Source organism: Petaurus breviceps, unplaced genomic scaffold (genome assembly GCF_028583685.1).
Source record: "Petaurus breviceps papuanus isolate PSGF00001 unplaced genomic scaffold, PetGlider_PUasm1.0 91133, whole genome shotgun sequence".
NCBI lineage: Eukaryota > Metazoa > Chordata > Mammalia > Diprotodontia > Petauridae > Petaurus > Petaurus breviceps.
Genome location: NW_027187419.1, coordinates 97964877 through 97983965, shown reverse-complemented (window position 1 = coordinate 97983965; position 19089 = coordinate 97964877). Strand labels below are relative to the sequence as shown.

Genomic DNA, 19089 nt, shown 5'->3' with positions numbered 1-19089 from the left:
CACCTCTTGACTCCTGGCATTTTTCCTGACTGGCCCCCAAGCCTGGAACTCTCCAGTTTCATTTCTACCTCCTTCCTTCCCTGACTTCCTTCCAGTACCAGCAAAATTTCATCTTCTCCAAGAAACCTTTTCTGATCACCCTCAATGCTAGTGCCTTCCCTCTGAGTTTATCTCTAGTCTGCCCTCCTGTCCTCTCTGTGACATGTTTGTGCAGTTGTTTGTCAGATGGCAAAGATTCCAAGGTCATTCATTGGTTCCTGGCCATCTCCACTCCTCCTGAATTTGGTCCTGCTTCTTCAGTGACTTCAGAAGAGAGGGTGAGGCTGGTGACTTTGTGCAGCTCTGTCTCACTTCAGTCCAGTTCAGCAAGTCATGACATCATCCTGTGATGTCATTGGTTCTCTTAAAAAAAAAAACGAAGGACAAACAACAACAGTTGCTTGTATGTTGTCTCTCCGTTATTCTGTAAGCTTCTTGAGAGCAGGTACTATTTTTTACCCTTCTTTTAAATGCTTGTTGACTTGATTTCCCTATTTCCTTATACTTAACCATCTCTGAGACTTCCTTAAACAAAATATCCTTCCTTCCCTGTGATGTCTTATTAGAATGTATGTTTCTCAAGAGCTGGTACTGTCTCACTTCTGTTTTTTGCATTCTGAGAACTTAGCTCTGTACCTGGCATTTAATAAGCCTTTAGTAACTTTTCATTCATTCAAAAGGATTTATATATGAACAGAAGAATACACATTCTGAAGTCTGTCTCCCACCCTTTGCTGTCTAGAAATTTTCATTCTTTGCATAAAGTGGTCAAGAAGGGAAGGGAATGTAAGGACTGTCATTAAGGGCAGGATGTTGGGTTTTAACATCTGGTCATTGGATGTGGGGAAACCTGGGTTTTAATACCAGAGTGATTGTAGGCAAGTCACTTAATTTCTTTGAGCCTCAGTTTCCTAATCTGTTAAATGGGCATAATATATGTCTCATACATCTCACCTAAATCTAGAAAATGAAGATGTTGTTCTAAATGACTTTTAAGATCCCTTTCAGTTCTAAAGCTAATATCCTGTGGACTGAGTATTAGCAATTGTCTACCCATTTTCTTTTTTAAAAAAATTCTTTGTTTTTACTTTATCAGAAATTCTTTCAAGGATTCCAGGCATCCGGTCATAGGCTCATCCAAAAGAACCAAGACAAGATACCACAGATTTAACTGAGTCCTAAGAATCTAATCAGGCAGCTAGGTGGCATGGTGGATAGAGTGCCAGGGCTGAAGTCAAGAAGATTCATTTTCTCAAATCTGGCTTCAGATACTTACTAGCTGTGTGACCCTGGGTAAGTCATTTAATGCTGTTTACCTCAGTTTATTTGTTTGTCAAATTCCCCTGATGGAATTAAATACTAACTTAATACATAATTGAAAAAATAAAATAAAAAACCTTAGGAACAAATTGAGACTAAATGAGAAATTAATTTTAGGAGAAAGTCCATAGATTGAGGAAATATGCTATTCAACAGGTGTTTCAAGCCATTGCTTGTATAAATACTGAGCACCTACCACCTATCCCTTTTCAATTCAATTTTTAATACATAACTAAGATTTGTTTTTATATGTCAGGTATTCTGAGTTCTTCATTTACCATATCTTGTTATTGTCCTAGACTTTTTATATTCCTTGGCTGATGATTAAACATTCTTTTAATTGACAGATTTGCCCAAGGCCAAATGCAGTGCTTAAATTATTTGTGTTCTTTGAGGGATTGTAAGAATAGAGTGAGAAACATACCCTTTGCTTAGGAAAAAAAATTTTTTTTTGCTTTTATGGCCAAATTTATAAACTTTCCATTAATAGTAGGTTTAGGAACAAATTAAAAAAGTAGAGTCTAGGGAAAAAAATGGTTTGAGGTCAAATTCTACTGCATTAAATTTTGATGAATAGGATAAATCCAATCAATGATAAGAAATAACATTTGCATCTGAACTTTGGAATTAGATGACAATACACATATAACAATGATAACTCAAGTTTTTTTTTCTAACAGGTTCTATATACTGAAATGAACTTCTGAGTAGTCATGATGGAAGTCCAAAAGGCAGAGTCAGAACAGATGTTTTTGTACCAACCTATCTCACATGATGATTACAACTGTTTCCTTTACTTGAGAAGAGTAATGCAAAAGAGAGAAAATTTCTCCTAGGTTTCTCTAAGTAATCCATAGAGTGATTAATTTCCATCATGCTTCGTCTGAGGGCTGCTTATGAATTCTTCTGGAGAGTCTTTCAGCATGGAACTAAAACCATTGACCCTCTGCTTAACCAAATAAATAAATGTGTGAATGAAGAACAGATTTTTGATATAGTTGGAAAAAATACAGCCAGGCTTTCAGAAAAACACGTGGGATGTGCATGTAAAGTACTTTGGCAGTTTCAAAAGGAAAAGGATGATTTGATGAGAAATATTCCTTATGTCAGAGACCATCCTCAGTTTCTTGCTCTTCGTATTTTAGCTAAGGATAAAATGGAATTAATGGATGATAATACCCTGGTGAATATATTGTATATTATGTTAAGGTAAGCAATATGGTTTTCAGACCCAATGACTTATACTAATAGTTTATTTTATTTTTATTTAGTTTTTCTTTTTCTTTGTCCGTAATTAAAAAAAATTTCCATCTCTTGTTTTTTGCATCACTTTCATTACTAATACATCTTCCTCCTCACTAGGCAGGAAGTCATCACTTGTTAGAAAGAATAAAAAAGAAAGAAAAAAATAAGTTATGCAAAACTAACCAGCTCATCATAGAATCAGGTATCTGTCAGTATTTATAATGTTCCATACATGTAGCACTGTTCTGCTGCCAGTAAGAGAAGGAAGTACATTTTCTCAACTCTTCTCTGGGGCCAAGCTTGGTTATTAACTTACATAGCTGTCAGTTTCATTTTATCTTTCCAGTTACATTGTTACAGTTATTGTGCATGTTGATTTCTTGGTTCTACTTACTTCACTTTGTCTCAGTCCATATACATAGTTCCATGTTTCACTATATTCTTCATCCTTGTTCTTTCTTACAGTACAGCAATATTCCATTACATTCCAGCACTGCAGTTTGTTTAGGTATTCCTAATCAATTGGCATCTACTTTGTCTCCAATTCTTTGTTACCCCCAAAAGTGCTGCTATGAATATTTTGATATGTATGGGGTCTTTCTGTCTTTGACCTCCTTTTGGGCTACATGCTCTATGAAGGACAGTTGAGTCCTTTTATTTTTTTATTTTTAGAAATAATTTCAAATTTCTTTCTCAAAATTTCTTTTCTCAAAATTAAGGACAAATTTCCCAGCTCTACTAATATTTTATCAGTGTGCCTTTCTTCAACCCTTTCCGTGTTTATTATTGCTCACTTTGGCATCCTTATCAGTTTGTTAGGTTCAAGGTGAAATCCCAGAGTTGTTTTATTTTTATTTTTTTGCTTTTTGGAAGGGGAAAGGCAGGGCAATTGGGGTTAAGTGACTAGCCCAAGGTCACAGGGCTAGTAAGTGTTAAGTATCTGAAGCTAGATTTGAACTCAGGTCCTCCTGACTCCAGGGCTGGTGCTGTATTCACTGAGCCATCTAACCCTGCCCCCCCCCCCCCAGTTTTTTTAATCAGAGAAATGCAAATCAAAATGACTCTAAAGTTTTTAAAGTTTAATTCATACCTTTCATTCTTGATATCCTTCCCCCACCCAAATATCCCTAAGAGAGTGCAAAGGAAAACACTTAGACAAAGCCAAGAGACATGGTAACTGACCATATCTAACATTGTAAGCAGCATTTTGCATTCATAGACCCCCTCTTTTCCTTTGAACAACTGCTTAATGCCCAAACAAACAACTGCTTAATGCCCAAAGGTAGATATGAAACATGGTAGAGTAAAATGACCTCTGAACAAGGAGGGAGAAGACCAGTGTATGAACCTTGACTTTGCTGCTTCCATCCAGTTCAGCTTTCTGGTTTTTCTTAAAGGGCTTAGGATAATAATGCCAGCCTTAACTATTTCACGGGGTTGTCCTGAGAATGGGCTAATATTTGTGAAACCAGTTTTACCTAAAGTATATATGAAGTTCCTGCCCCCTACCCCAACAGGAGGCCTTTTTTGATCCCTCCCTCCCTCCTCAGCTCCCTCCTCTTACAAAATTATATCTACTTGAATTTCTTTTGTATCAGTTTATGTCTCTATGTTGTCTCCCCTAATATAATAATATAAGCTCCTTGAGGGCAAAGGTTGTTTCATCTTTCCCCCTTCTGTGTCTAGCACTTGATATAGTGTCTGTCTTATGGTAGGTATTTAATCAGTGCCTATGGATTGGTGGTTAATAAGGCTGTATTATTACAGCAAACTTCATAGTTTATCTTCTTTAAAAATTAAATTTTCTTTTCTTTTCATGAGGATCTACCTTTTTTCCCTCTTACCTCTTCCCACCCCTGTTGAGAAAGGTAGAAAAAACAAAACCCCCTTTTACTTAATAGTTTAACTAATTTGATGGCAAAGGTTTTTATTGGATGTGGTTAGTACCTACATATAGAAAGAAAGATACTCATATATTTAATTTTAGATTTTCATGTCTTCTTCCTAACTCACCTCTCCCCAATTTTCAGTTAACTAAACATCTCTACATTTTTTTTAGCTGACTATCATATAGTATTATCATAAGAAAAGAAGAAAACATGCATTTATTTATTAAGTATCTGCTATGTGCCAGGCTACAAGTATTAAATTTTATCCTTACAAGAACTGTGTGTTATTATTACACTGCTTTTGAGGAAAATGAGGCAAACAGAGGTTAAGTGATTTGCCCAAGTTCATATAGCTAGTAAGTATCTGAGGTAGGATTTGAACTTGGGTCTTTGTGACTCTAGGCCCAGCACTCTATGTACTGCACCATCTAGCTGTAGTGGCACCAATCTTGTTGGCCTCTTGGTGCTTTGAGTTTGCCAGTGTCTTTCACAAAATATGGGATTCTTCATATTTCAGATGTTGTCTAACCAAGGTAGCAGACAGAGAAATTACATCTTCCTTCTGCTAGATGTTAAGTCTATCTAAATGCAGTCTGAGACCAAATTAACTTTCTGTGTTGCAGCTTCTCATTTGGCTCAGATTCAGAAGAGCTAAATTTAACTATGTTTCCTCCATCTTGTTTTTAGGAAGGTAATTTCTTTGTTCTTTTTTTTTTTTTTTTTTTTGCTGTTGGAGGGCAATTGGGGTTAAGTGCCTTGCCCAAGGTCACACAGCTACTTTTTGTGTTAAGTGTCTGAGGCCAGATTTGAACTCAGGTCCTCCTGACTCCAGGGCCGGTGCTCTATGCACTGCACCACCTAGCCACCCCTTGGAAGGGATTTCTTTAACCCACATATAGAACTTTACAAATCATATTAGATTTGGTTTTATGTTTTTAAAACTTTGGATTCCAGATTCATTTCTCTTCCTCCCTTGTCACCCACCCTTACTGGGAAGATAAGCAATTCAGTATAGGTTGTACATGTGTAATTAATGCAAAACATTACCATAGTAGATATATTGTAAAAGACTGACTATATTTCCCTCCATCCTATCCCACCTCCCACTTGTTTTATTCTCTACTTTGATCCTGTCCCTTTTCAAAAGTGGGTACTTTTTACTTACAATTTCCCTCCCCCCAGCCTGTCCTCCCTTCCATCATCCCCCCTTTCATCCCCTTCCCCCCTTCTCTCCTGTAGGGCGAAATACCCTATTTAGTGGGTATGTTATTCCCTCCCTGAGACAAATTCAATAAGAATAAGGTTGACTCATTCCCTTTTGCCTTCCTATTCTTCCCCTCTGTTGTAACCATTTTCCCTTGTCTCTTCTATATGACATAGTTTAACTCCATTCCATCTCTCCCTATCTCCTCTCATTATATTCCCCTCTCACCTCTTAATTTCACCTTTTAAGTATTATCCCTTCCTGTTAAATTGGTCCTGTGCCCTCTATCTATGTATGCCTGTAAACATATATACACACATTCACATATATACTCATAAGCCCATATACCCTCTGATGTAGACATATATATCTATATATATTTCTATTCCCTTCAACTGTTTTCATACTGAGAAAAGTTTCATCAATTAAAATTAACGTTTTTCCATGTAGGAATGTTAATAGTTCAACTTTGATAAGTTCCTTATGATTTCTTTTCCCTGTTTACCTTCTCATGCTTCTTTTGCTTCTTGTATCTGAATGTCAAATTTTCTATTCAACTCTGGTTTTTTCATCAAGAATGCTTGAAAGTCCTCTATTCCACTGAATGACCATATTTTCCCCTGAAACATGATACTCAGTTTTGCTGGGTAGATGATTCTTAGTTTTAATCCCAGCTCCTTTGCCCTCCAGAATATCATATTCCAAGCCCTTTGATCCCTCAGTGTAGAAGCTGCCAGATCCTGAGTTATCCTGATTGTGTTTCTACAATATTTAAATTGTTTCTTCCTGGCTGCTTGTAATATTCTCTCCTTAATCTGGGGATTTTGGAACCTGGCTATAATATTCCTAGGAGTTTTCTTTTTGGGATCTTTTTTAGGAGGTGATAAGTAGATTCTTGCAAGCTCTATTTTGCCCTCTGGTTCTAAAACATCAGGGCAGGTTTCCTTGAGAATTCCTTGGAGGATGATTTCTAGGTTCTTTTTTGATCATGGTTTTCAGGTAGTCCAATAATTTTTAAATTATCTCTCCTGTATCTGTTTTCCATGTCAGTGGTTTTTCCAGTGAGATATTTCACATTGCCTTCTATTCTTTCATTTGTTTGGATCTGTTTAACAGCATCTTGATTTCTCATAAAGTCACTTGCTCCAATCTAATTCTGAAGGAATAATTCTCCTCTTTGAGTTTTTGAAATTTTTTTTCCATCTGGCAAATTTGGCTTTTTAAGGCATTCTTCTCCTCATTGCCTTTTTCAGACTCTTTTGCCATTTGAGTTCGTCTATTTTTTAAGGTGTTATTTTCCTCAGTCAGGCTGTTGACTCTCATTTCATAATTTTCTTGCATCGTTCTCATTTCTCTTCCCAATTTTTCCTCCACTTCTCTTATCTGCTTCTTAAGGTCCTGTAACCAGCTCATATTTTTCTTGGAAGCTTTTGGTTCAGGAGTTCTAACTTCACTGTCTTCCTCCTTCCATGCTTTGATCCTTTTTGTCCCCAAAATGGGTATCTAATGTTGGATTCTTCTGTTTGCTTTGCTTCCTTTGACTGGTCATGTCTCCACTCAATTACTTGACCCCTGGGCTTTTTGCCACATTAAGACTCTGCCACCAGACAGGGGAGCTTCGTTCCAAACGCTGGGGTTTTTTCAGCTGCCAGAGGTATTAGTTGAGTGCCCTCTCTGAAGCCTCCACACGCTCTGGCAAACTGGTCATACACCCCAGGACCTCCACCCTAGACTGCAATCCAGATCCAAGTAGGTTAAAGCAAGAGCGATTACCCCTCAGACTGGTCGCTTGGTCCCCTTACACTCTGCAGGCCAATAGCTGAAGCTGCCATGTGCTGGTGGCTGTGCTGTGGCTCCTCAGTGGCTTCTCGCCCTGGGGGAAGAGGCCGACCCACTCCCAACTATTGGATCCCAAAGTCCACACTGCACTGACCTCTCACTTTGTGCTTAGCATATATGTGTTGATAATTCTGGAACCGGCCAGAGCTGCTGGTGATCTGGAGTTCCTCTAGCCAGTGGTTGGTCAGGCCCGCCCTGGGGCTAAAACCTTGCCTCCCAGAGCACTGTGCTGGCCGATTCCTGCTGGCCTGTTGGGCTGTCCTCAGTGGGAGGTTAGCTTTTCTGTGTCATTTTGTGGGTTCTGTAGTTCCAAAATTTGTTCAGAGTCCCCTTTTACATGAATTGGGGGAGGTGGAAGCCAGAGCCCTGCAAAAGTCTTTTTTCTTCTCCGCCATCTTGACTCTGCACCCCAGCTTTATGTTTTAACCTGCTGGCATCTTTTGGGCTTTTTTCTCTATTCTCAGTGTCTTATCTTTCTCCTATCTACAGATTTGATAAGCATGCTACCTATGCTTTTGTTCTTTTCCATGGATAAACATGAAACATCTCAAAGTCAAGCACAAATCCCAGGACCTTCCTTGGCAAACTTCTTTCCAAGCTGACATTGAACCATCAGTTACTACTCTTTGGGTCTGGCCATAGAAGTAGTTCTACATTGATTTAATTATATTATCATCTGGCCCTCATCTCTTCATATTTCTCACAAGAATAGCATGAGAGTCTCTGTCAAATGTTTTATTAAAATCTAACTAATTTGTATCTACAGTTACCCATATCAGTCAAGCAAATGATCCTATCCAAAAAGGAAATGAGGTTAGTCTAGCATAACCTATTCTTGAAGAACCATGTTGTCTTTTTGTATTATGTAGACTACTCCCTTTTTTTTTCAGAATTTTGGTAGAGTAAAAAATGGCATTCATCTTTTGTGGTTGGCTAAGCCATCCACAAAGATGGTTCTGTAATCATATTCCCTTGTTATTTCGGTAGGCAGGATTGTGTTTCACTTGGGCCTGATGTAGTGGTCCATAAAGTGAGTGTTCAAAGGAGATATATTTGTGCTTAGCACAGTGCTTGGCATATAGTAGGCATTATATAAATGATAGCTGTTATAAGGGGCTCAAGTTAGGTGGGTACCTCAGATTCCAGGTTGGAATGAAATGAATAAGAAACCCATCCATCTACAAAACAAAAGTTTTTATTATAAGAGGGGACATTCCCAGCATCAAAAAGAACACACTAGCCATTATTAAGGTAAGCACTGCTTCCTTCCCTCTGGGTTACCCATGGTAGTGTAAGGTCAGAAACCTGAGGGAAGAGTTCTGGCTGGTTTTTGTTATGAGGCAACCAGGAAGTCAGCAGCACAAGATTTAGTGCCCTGAGTTAATTAAATTTTGAGGATAACTTCGATACCTTTTAAAGAAAAACTAGCATAACTTATATGGGGCAAGGCTTTATGCCAATGTGCCCACCACATCTGTGCATAAACTCATTAAGGACAGCAAAATAAGGCTTGTCTTTCTGTCATCAGTTAACATAGTCCTGTACACCCTGAACAGCTGTCCTGTCTCTTCTTTGAAACTCCTCTTTTCTCAGATATAGCAATCCTTCCTACCCTTTCTCCCTGTCCTTCCAGCTCCCCCCTTTTTGATGTCCTTAGCTTTTTTCCTGAGCCTCAGCCCATTCTGAGTTTCACTCCAAACCCTGTTTTTCCAGGGCCATGTCACACTCTTGTATTAAACCATCAACTACTTATCGTTTTTTCCATCTTTGTACACACCTACTTAAAACTGAGTTACTTGGGGTCAGCTAGGTGGCGCAGTGAATAGAGCAGCATCCCTGGAGTCAGTAGGACTGGAATTAAAATGTGGCTTTAGAAATTGACACACTAGCTGTGTTACCTTGGGCAAGTCACTTAACCCCAGTTGCCTTGCCTTCTGCCTCCAAAAAACCCCCACAAAACTGAGTTACTTGATGAGTTCGCTCTCCCATTAGACTGTGAAGTCTCCGAGAGTAGGGACTGAGTCTGTCTTTCTTAGTGTCTGTTTAGCACAGTGCCTGGCTTAATAAATACTTGTTGACTTACTGTTTAAACAGCTTTCTCTTTGACTTCTCATTGGAATTGTTTGTCTTTGTGTCTGTAAGTTTTAATTTTTAGGAGCTTTTTGTTTGTCCTAGGCTAACTTTGCTGGTACAATTTTAGTCTGTGGGATCTCACCTTTCCTTTTCTTCACACATAGTTAATAAATACTTGGAATTAATTTAATTTAGTTCAAGGAAGCAAGTTGAAGAATAGACTTTCCCCCCCTAAATTTATTATGGTATTCAAAGGAATATAAGCCCTCACTTTTATGACTTAATACATCCTTGGAAAGCACATATGAAGTTTCCAGAGTATGACATGTTTCATTCACATATTTTAGTATCCTCGGCAAAAGCTGTGAGATAAATGTGTAAAGGTAGGGACAAGTAATATTACAGTAGTAACTAAAATTTGGGCATTTTAAACTTTACAAGGCAGATAAAAATTAAATTTATGTGTATGTTGCTTTCCCCCTATCTTCCTTAAACATTTACCAGAACACCCATCATCAAAGGTAAGAATTGAATCTGTTTTCCTGACTGCAGCACCAGCTCTTACCATACTGCCTCTATAGATCTTTATTGGGCATCATTGAATGAGCAGAGGAGGAAGGTACTGGGTAATAAAGGATGGGAGCTAATTATGTAAAAAAAAATAACTTGCTCAGTTTTATTTTGTCTCTTTGAGCCACTAATATATTTTCTCTTTTAATCACAAAGGTTTACTGTTGAGGCCCATGATTCTTTAGTTGAGCACCTGGTTATGGAAGCATGGAGGAGGGCAGAAAGGCAAGTATTGTGGGTAGTTTCCATGGAGGAGAGCCTGTCTTGTTCATCCTGGCCTGGGCCCTTTAGGGAGGGGAGGAGGAATGCATGTCATAGGATTGAGGGGCCAGAAACAAGGCTTAATGTGAATTTTACAGTTGGCTGGTATGTCCCAATTCTAGAAATACAGGCATGCTTTTCTGGAGTAGTGACTACTACAAGTACAGAAGGAACAGGTTTGGCTGGCAGTCCAAGGACTTGGGTATCCAAAATGTGCTTGAGCTCTTTCAAAAGGGCTTATTGTCCAAATTGACTTGCTTGGTTTACTGAGCATGCTTCCAGTACCAGTTAAGATGGATGTCCTGTATAAAAACATGGAGGCCATGGTATGAATGGCTCTTACTAGAAAGATCTGAGTGTATCCCTTCATCTGGTTCAGTGGTCATTTAAAAGGCAGAACATTTTACTGACCAATGGAATTAACTAAGCCATATTATTTACCATGCTATAGTGGAAATAAAACAGGAACAAGAGTTAGAAGGTTTGACCATACCAGTCTGCCATTGACTCTGTGACCTTGGGCAAGTCAGTTCACTTCCATCAGCCTTAGTTTCTTCATCTGTAAAATTAGGGGTAGAGAATAGACAACCTCCAGAGTCCCTTCTAGCTCTAAAGCCCTCTGATTCTCAACTTTCACATTCTGTGATTCTAAGCATAGCTTTGACATCTCAAATAGCATATTAAGACACTGACTGCCATGGATGAAAAACACTTATCAAATTATGATGTGGAATCATTTCTCAGCTTCCAGAGAACTTATTTCTAAGCTTTGTCTGTCTTCTGAACAATTTTCCAGTGGTTATGAAACTGATCTATTTTAGGGATGTCTGCCAGTTTTTCCCCTGATAGGTATGGGAGAATCAGGTTCTTTCCTTTAAGCAGAATAAGGCCATACTAGGGGTTCTTGTTTGTAGCAGTGATACAGCTCCCCATAAAACACAATGTCTGGTGATTAGAACAGTTTCATTGTCCTAGAGTTTTCTAAGGTATCACAGTTGACTGACCCCTTGCTGAGCTTAAAGCTTCCAGAATCAATTAAGAATTTCATAGTGGTGGATCCTCCCTCCTCTTCATCTTTATGAGCAGCTATGACTGAAAATCAAAAAGGTCACTGGTGACCAACCCCCTGATAATGAGCCTTTCCAAGCTTAACTTGACTGTCCTCAGGTGAAATAACAATAACAATAGCTAATATTTACCTCTTACCTTAAAGTCTGCAGAGGCCTTTTTTTTTTTGCCTTTTTGGGAGGGCAATTGGGGGTTAAGTGACTTGCCCAAGGTCACACGGCTAGTTTTTGTATTAAGTGTCTGAAGCCGGATTTGAACTCAGGTCCTCCTGACTCCAGGGCTGGTGATCTACTTACTCTACCACCTAGCTGCCCCAAGGACTTTTAATAAATGTTTCATTTTATCGTCACAACAACTCTTGGAGATAGTTTTTTCTTTACAGATGAAGAAACTGAGTCAGACAGCAACTTAGTGACTTGCCCATACTTTTACAGTTAGTAAGTGTCTGAGGTCAGATTTGAACTCAGGTCTTCCTGACACCAGGTCCTGTGCTTTGGTCACTCTAGATCCATTCTTGAAACCCTTTCAGTTTGGTTGTGACAGCTTCTGAGGACCCAGAGTTACCTTTTTGTTATGGTGAGATAGTACTTCTATGTGGGTGGGGGAATGCTCAAATTGGAGTAGTACTAATTTAAAATGTGTGAATTAGGATATTGGAGTAGTACTTTAGTGGGGGTGGAGTGGGATGGATTATGAATAGATAAAAGTTTTGCAGATTTATAGCATTCTTTTGTCTCATCAGTGAAATATCTCAGAACTATTACTTTGCCCAAGGATAATAAAAGCCATTCTACTTACATATTTTTATAGAATTTGCCCCAAGCTTCTTTAATGCCTAGGAATTTTTAAAAAAACCATCTTGCTGTTCCCTAGTGTTATTTCAGACTCCACTTTTGCACTGGGTTTAGTTGGTTCCTGCCACAGACATTGTATAGGATGTTGGGTCTTGTTACAATATCATTTGAGGCTATTGTGCTTGGAATTCTAGTTAAAGTCAAACGTTAAAGATGGTATGAAGAGGGTTGGAATGGAAGGCCTCTGAGGTCCCTTTTATCTCTGAATTGGTGATGGTAGGATTCTTAGATTGTAGTCTGATGGAATAGCTGCAGAACTGCCATTTGATGAGGATAAGGTCACAATGAAGAATTAATTTCCAGATTTTGGAGTAACCTACTTCCTAAGCACCCCCGCACAGATTTACTCTTCCTTTAAATACTATCCAAACATTTAGTGCAAACAAGGTGGACTAGTGGTTACAAGGTGAGAAGAAAGTCATTGTAGTCCACAGTGTTAGTAAGGTAGCAGTCACATAAAATATTTTAAATGGTGCTGAGAGATTACTGCCATTGTTAGAAACAGCCATAGGATCTCAGAGTCAATGCTAGAAGGGGCCATAAAGGCTTTCATCTTACAGGAAAATGATTCTTAGAGAGTTTGGGACCTTCCAAAGGTCACACAGGTAGTAAGCAGAACCAAGCCAGGATTCAGATGCAGTTCCCCTGACCCCCAATCCATGATTCTTTCTACTACATCATGCTGCCTTTCATTGAAGATGTTTTTGGGAAAAGTAAGAAAACTCTGTAGAAGAGAATTTTGAAGACAGGCATCCCTGTTCTTCCTTTTTTTTTTTCCTGCCTTTCACAATAGCATATAATGTAATGACCGTGTTCTGCCATGGTATTTTGTTCTTGTGTCAGGACATTTTTTTCTCCAAAGTAATACTAAATAATAACCTAAAATATCAAATATTCTTGGCCTTGTGCAAATGTCTAATGATGTCAGTCTTTATCTCAAATGAGATAGCATAAAGCTCTTTGCATATTAAAGTGCTATATAAAAATACTAGCTGATAACTAGTTAGTAAACACATACATGCTGTGTTTGAGAAGCAAACATTTTTTAAAGCCACCTTTAAAAAATGACTTTTTCTATTGGTACATACATTAAAGTAGTGACTTCCAGACTTTTGGGTCTCAGAATTCCTTTGTACTCTTTACTGAAGACCCCAAAATTTTTGTTTATGTGGGCTATATCTGTCAGTATTTACTATATTAAAAATTAAAACATGTCAGTATTATTATGAAAATAATGTTGGGGGGCGGCTAGGTGGCACAATGAATAGAGCACCAGCCCTGGAGTCAGGAGGACCTGAGTTCAAATCCGGCCTTAGACACTTAACACAAAAAACTAGCTGTGTGACCTTGGGCAAGTCACTTAGCCCCCTGATTGCCCCCCAAAAAGCAAAAAAGAAAAGAATGTTGGTCTCATCCACCCACTGAAAGGGCCTCAGCTTATCCTACACATACAGGAAAGTTGGCATTGTTTATAAAAGACCAGAGAGATTTCATCTTTCTTTGTGGCAGCCAAGTCAATTCAATTCAGACACTTATGGAACTAAATAAAAAACAACCAATCATAGCCCATTGGATGGAATTTTCAGGTCTTCAGTCTGTGGACCACACTTTGAGAACTTCTGCTTTAAAATGTTACTAGGCAGCATTCCTCTTGTGATTGAATAAATACAGCTTGTCCTACAAAAATAGACTTTTCTATAATAATACAGTATCCCACCATTGAGGTCAGAGATCCGTTTAAATAATTGAATATGTGACTGTGGTGTGATAGAATAGGTTATTGTGTGCTCCTAAAACAGTAAGGAGTTTGGATTTTCTATTAATATCATAGCAAATGAAAAACTTACATAACTGCAAATTTGGGATATTTTAGATGAATTTATTTTCCTTCTTAACACATAACCACTAATTGAAATTGTCCTAATTAAAAAATGTAGAAGTTAGTAGTTGATGAGCAAAAGTGATTGATTTGTATTTGCTAAGTATTGGATTTTCTACTTTATATAAAAGTTATTATTAATGTTATTTCTTGTGTGTTTCATACAATAGGTTTGACCTTAAAGTACTGTCAAAATTCTCCAGCTGCCTAGGGGATCAACATATGTTTTTAAGTCCTTTAATGGGAAAAATAGCTGACATTTTAAACAGGAACTTGGATTCTGTGCAAGACTTAAGGTAAAGATGGTAACAGTGGAATTCAATCCAGCCAAATCCAAAGAGATTGAAATAAGTCTTATGAAGCCAAGGATGTATATAATTTACCATCAGATTGTATCTTTCTAATTTTCTCCATCTGGATATAGTTCTTTTTAAAATTGGCAAAGGAGAGTTGTTAATTTTGTTAACTGGTGTGACTTTTCTGTTAATTAAAAAGTAGACCCTGAAAGGTACTTGAACTTCCTTCAACTTCCTGTCCTTCCACTTTAACAAGTATTATTAAGTTGGGTCTACCATTAACTATTCTAAGCATTGTGGGAACTGTGAAGAATATGTGGGATGACACTGTTCCTTGCCTTTCTAGAATGTTTGGTCTAGTAAACTTTCTCTCTTCTATTTTTATAATAGACTAAAAAGACTGTACTGAAAATGCTCAGCTTTCTTTGTTCCAGTTTTGATAAGCAATAGGAAAACTAGAGGGAGGTTTGAGGATATTGAGGCCACGGGAAGAGTAAGTATTTGAGAGGAAGACGGAAGTGATTTTTAGCATGGCAATGAGCACCAAGCCAAGAATTAAAGAATGAAGGGGGAGTAGCTTAAATGAACAGTTTTTGACTCACATTGTTAACTATTCTTAACTTTTGGAAAGTAAATGACAGAGTTGTAGTTTATTCTGATAAGAGAGAGATTGGAAAAGGGACGACCATGGAAATGATTATTAAGAGCTTAAGAGTAGTAATCAGCTTTCATTCATTTAATATCATTGTAACTAAAGAAAGGGAAGTACCAAATCCTGATGTCATTAGGTTTTTTTTTTCCAGACTTTTTCCTTTAGATTTTGTGCAGTTGTTAACAACAGATACTTATTCTGACCTACCCTCAGCCTTCTCACTCATTTTTTATGATGATCACCTCAAATATAACTGATCTTATCAGTTACCTTTTTTTAAAAAATAACTCGCCTCCCTATCCTACTTAACCCAATCCATAATGATGAGATTTTTTTCATTTCTGGACCTATTGAAATTAATATTTTAAAAGTGTTGCCCAGGTTTCTGAGGTCTTGGTTTTGTAACTAGCACATGCCTGTGTTGATGGAATTAAAAAAAAAAATTTATATTATAGAAAATAGTTTTTTATTAAAACAACTGACCTTTATGTAGCTCTTTAAAATTTGTGAAATATTATACAACAAAAGTATCTCATGTGGGGTACTCAGTAACCCTGTGAGGTTGATGCGACACATCCATTTTACAGATAAGGAAACTGAGACTCAGAGGTAGTAATTGACTTGCCTGATAGCAACCCACACAACTAAGAAGTGTTAGGGAAGAATCTGAACCCAGGTCTTTCTGACTAGGCAGCCAGCATCCTTTTCCCAGTGCTGTGGCACATTCCTCTGTGGGGAAACTAGGTAGCTCAATGACACAGCACTGAACTTGGAGTCAAGAAGACCTGTGTTTGAATCCAGCCTCAGATACTTCCTAGTTACGTGACCCTTGGCAAGTCACTTCACCTCTGTCTGCCTTAGTTTCTCTTATGTAAAATGAGGATAATAACAGCACTTAGCTCACAGAGTTGTTGTGAGGATCAAATGAGTAAACATACATAAAATGCTTTGCAGACTTTAAAGCACTATATAAATGCTAGCTGCTGTTGTTATTATGCCTAATAACAACAATAATAATAATAAAAATAAAACCAACACCACTTCATGTTGGGTACTACCTCATGCTTATGCCAGTGTGTTCTAAAAAGTGAACATAATGACATTGAAGGTATTGGTATACCTTTTGTTACTTTTTAGTTAGTGAGAAAACCACTTTTAAACACACTAAAATGGGAATATTTTACTTCACTTTGGTAAGCAGTTAGCACCAGTTTATTCCTGATTACTGAAATGTTAATATTGGGGATACATAAATAGCAACTGCAGTCACAGAAATGCAGAGGAAAAAAAATTGAGGGTTTTAAGAACCCAATAAAGTATCATTTCAACTTTTCTTATCTTGGATTTGATTTTATGTTGTTTTTTTTCTTTGCACATGACCATTCCATTATGTTATGTCTATGATATTTTTCCCATTTTTCTTCAAATTTTATCATTCTTTTTAAAGAAATGATTGTGATTCTTAAAATAATGTATAATGCTTAAAAATCTCTTTACTTTTTAGGACATTGTCAGTCTTGATGGTGAATATAGGTTCTGTTATCTCACAGAATTTTTGTGAACGACTTGTGAACAAAGCAGAACTTCTCTCAGACACAATGGACCATTCCCAGTTTAATACTTCAATAAGAATATTGCGATTTCTCCAAAATACTCGATATAATTATTACCCATTATTAGAAAAGTGCAATTGTGTATTCATCAGCAATATTGCTCATCTGAATTTGGATACCCTCAGTTTTATTCTTTCATTGTACAAGTCTCTTCAGTTTAGTAATTTTCCATTTCAAGTATTAGCCAGAGAGAAGCTCTCTAAAATGACTGCTGTTTACTGTGATCCTGCTTCCTTTGTAAAATTATTTGTTGCCTTGGGACCTTTGGCTAGACCAACAGAAGAGAAATGGTAAGTCCATCTGAAGATGATTTACTTCTTTCTCTGGGGAAATATGGAGATTTAAAATTCAAGTTTCTCCCCTGTTTGACAGAGCAAGCAATATGCCCAGTTATGTTGCAGAGGTGAGCAGAAAGCAATTCTGGGTTTTTTGTAACTATAGAAATATACTTTTCAAACACCTTTCTCCATTGCTTATCTGTAGACTATGGCTGTTAACTATTAAGTAAGTATCGGCCAAATACTGCCTCTGCAAGGATGTAGAGAGATTGACAAATATGCCATGGAAAATATCAAAGGAATATTTTTCCCTGAATGGACACTTTCTATGCTATGTCTGAAGGTCTCTGGGGTAGTTGAGTTCACAGGAGAAAGGGTATTATTACAAAGCTAGAAACTCTGGTTCCTTTCTTTATGTTGGGGTGGCCCTCACCCGCAGAGCAGTACTTTATACTAGTTGATTGTTCAGGTTTTTTGGAAAGATGAAGCCCTGTTGCCATGTCTATTAGTGGGCTTGGGTGAGAGTCCTCTGTATTTCCTGTTGGATTAAATATAGCCTATTTTTGATGTTTTGTTATCTAGAATGCATGCATGGGAAATGAGGGCCAGTTTGGCTTTTTTTGTGGAGACCTTAATAGCAGCCAGATTCTTGTGTTCTTGTAAGAGAACCTGGATGAGCAGCACAAGTCAAAGCCTGATGTGGGTGGAGTCCCCAACCTCGATCCTAGTTTATATAAATCCAGAGCTTCAGCTTTAGCCACATAGACCTCAAAATGGCTTGGAATTGAAACTCTGGGCTTGCGTATCTTGGGTTTAATCTTGGGATCATCTCTGAAAAATCACTCTTTGATTTCTTCTTCCATCTTGGGCCTTCCTGGGGACCATGAGAATTTAGTTTGTGTCTATGGATATGTAAAAAGGTAAATGGGTTCTCCTGGTCTCCATTGAGAAGATAACATGGTACAGTGGAAAGAATGCCGGATGTGGAGTCAGAGGACGTGAGGTTAAATCTTGGTTCAAGTAGTGACTTGTGTGACCTTGCAGGGGTGGGGAACCTGTGGCCTCTAGGGCCTCAAGTGTGTCCCTTTGACTGAATCCATACTTCACAGAACAGATCTTTATATTAAGGGGGTAAGCAGTGAAGTCCTTAAAAAGGCTGGTCAGACATTCAGGGGGCTGCCAAATCCCACTGCTGCCACACTGTCCAGTGTGAAGACAACCCTACCTCCTGGGCCGCCTATGTGCAGGGTTGTGACTACAGTTCCCAGTGCATCTGTTCCTGCTGCCTCATCACTTACCTCATCACAGAACTCTGAGAGTCGTTTGATTCCAGTGGCAAGACAAGTCAAGACAACTGGTGATGACTCAGGATGCAGTGGCTGACTTTGGCCTCTTTTATGTCTAACTAAACCCTGAGTGCTCCGTGACACCTGTTTCCCCCACTTTCATGGCCTGTGGAACAAGTTATTCACATTTACCTGTTCCACCAGGCAAGTCTTTCCATCCTTGGGGTAGACACCACACTAACTCACTGAAGGTTTTGAGGCCCATCGGGTACTCTCTTGTTTAGACCAGCTGCCAAAACAGTTTTACCAGAGTTTGGCCACTGAAAGTGCTGCTGCTTCTTGGAACCATAATCTCATAGTCCAGGGCTAGGAACCTAGAACAAGCCCAGCAAGACCATTCAGCAGAGGAGCCCCAGGCTGCCTTATGACTCTTGCTCCTATGTGTGTGGACATGTGGCATAAGCCAGACCACTGTAGAACCCTGGGGACAGTCCTTGACCACCACAGAGCATGATTCAAGGTAAAGAAACTGAAAGTTAAAACAACGAATCATTCCCATCTCACCTCAACTCTCTCTTTCAAAGTACTACTCAAATTTTTCCCCAAGTTTTCTTCTCCCATATTAAATACTCCATTTCACTGTCCTCTGACATTCCTATAAAAAAGAATGTGCTAGAATAGTTTTAAAATATACTTTGCTTTTATTGACAAAAAAAAATTCTT

General features: G+C 38.2%; 1 protein-coding gene across 3 annotated transcripts in view; it reads left to right on the top strand.

Annotated features, from left to right (window-relative positions):
• Positions 1 to 19089, top strand: part of FASTKD1 (FAST kinase domains 1) — a 54832-nt gene that overhangs the window by 5198 nt on the left and 30545 nt on the right. For 2 of the 3 annotated variants that reach the window (XM_069079780.1, XM_069079779.1), the window contains exons 2-6: positions 1136 to 1332; positions 2040 to 2568; positions 10336 to 10404; positions 14412 to 14537; positions 16694 to 17092. In XM_069079780.1, coding sequence (XP_068935881.1) covers positions 2234 to 2568; positions 10336 to 10404; positions 14412 to 14537; positions 16694 to 17092 — 929 coding nt within the window. In that variant the 5' untranslated portion in view covers positions 1136 to 1332; positions 2040 to 2233. The remainder of the gene's footprint in view (positions 1 to 1135; positions 1333 to 2039; positions 2569 to 10335; positions 10405 to 14411; positions 14538 to 16693; positions 17093 to 19089) is intronic. The other variant, XM_069079781.1, reaches the window with a different exon arrangement.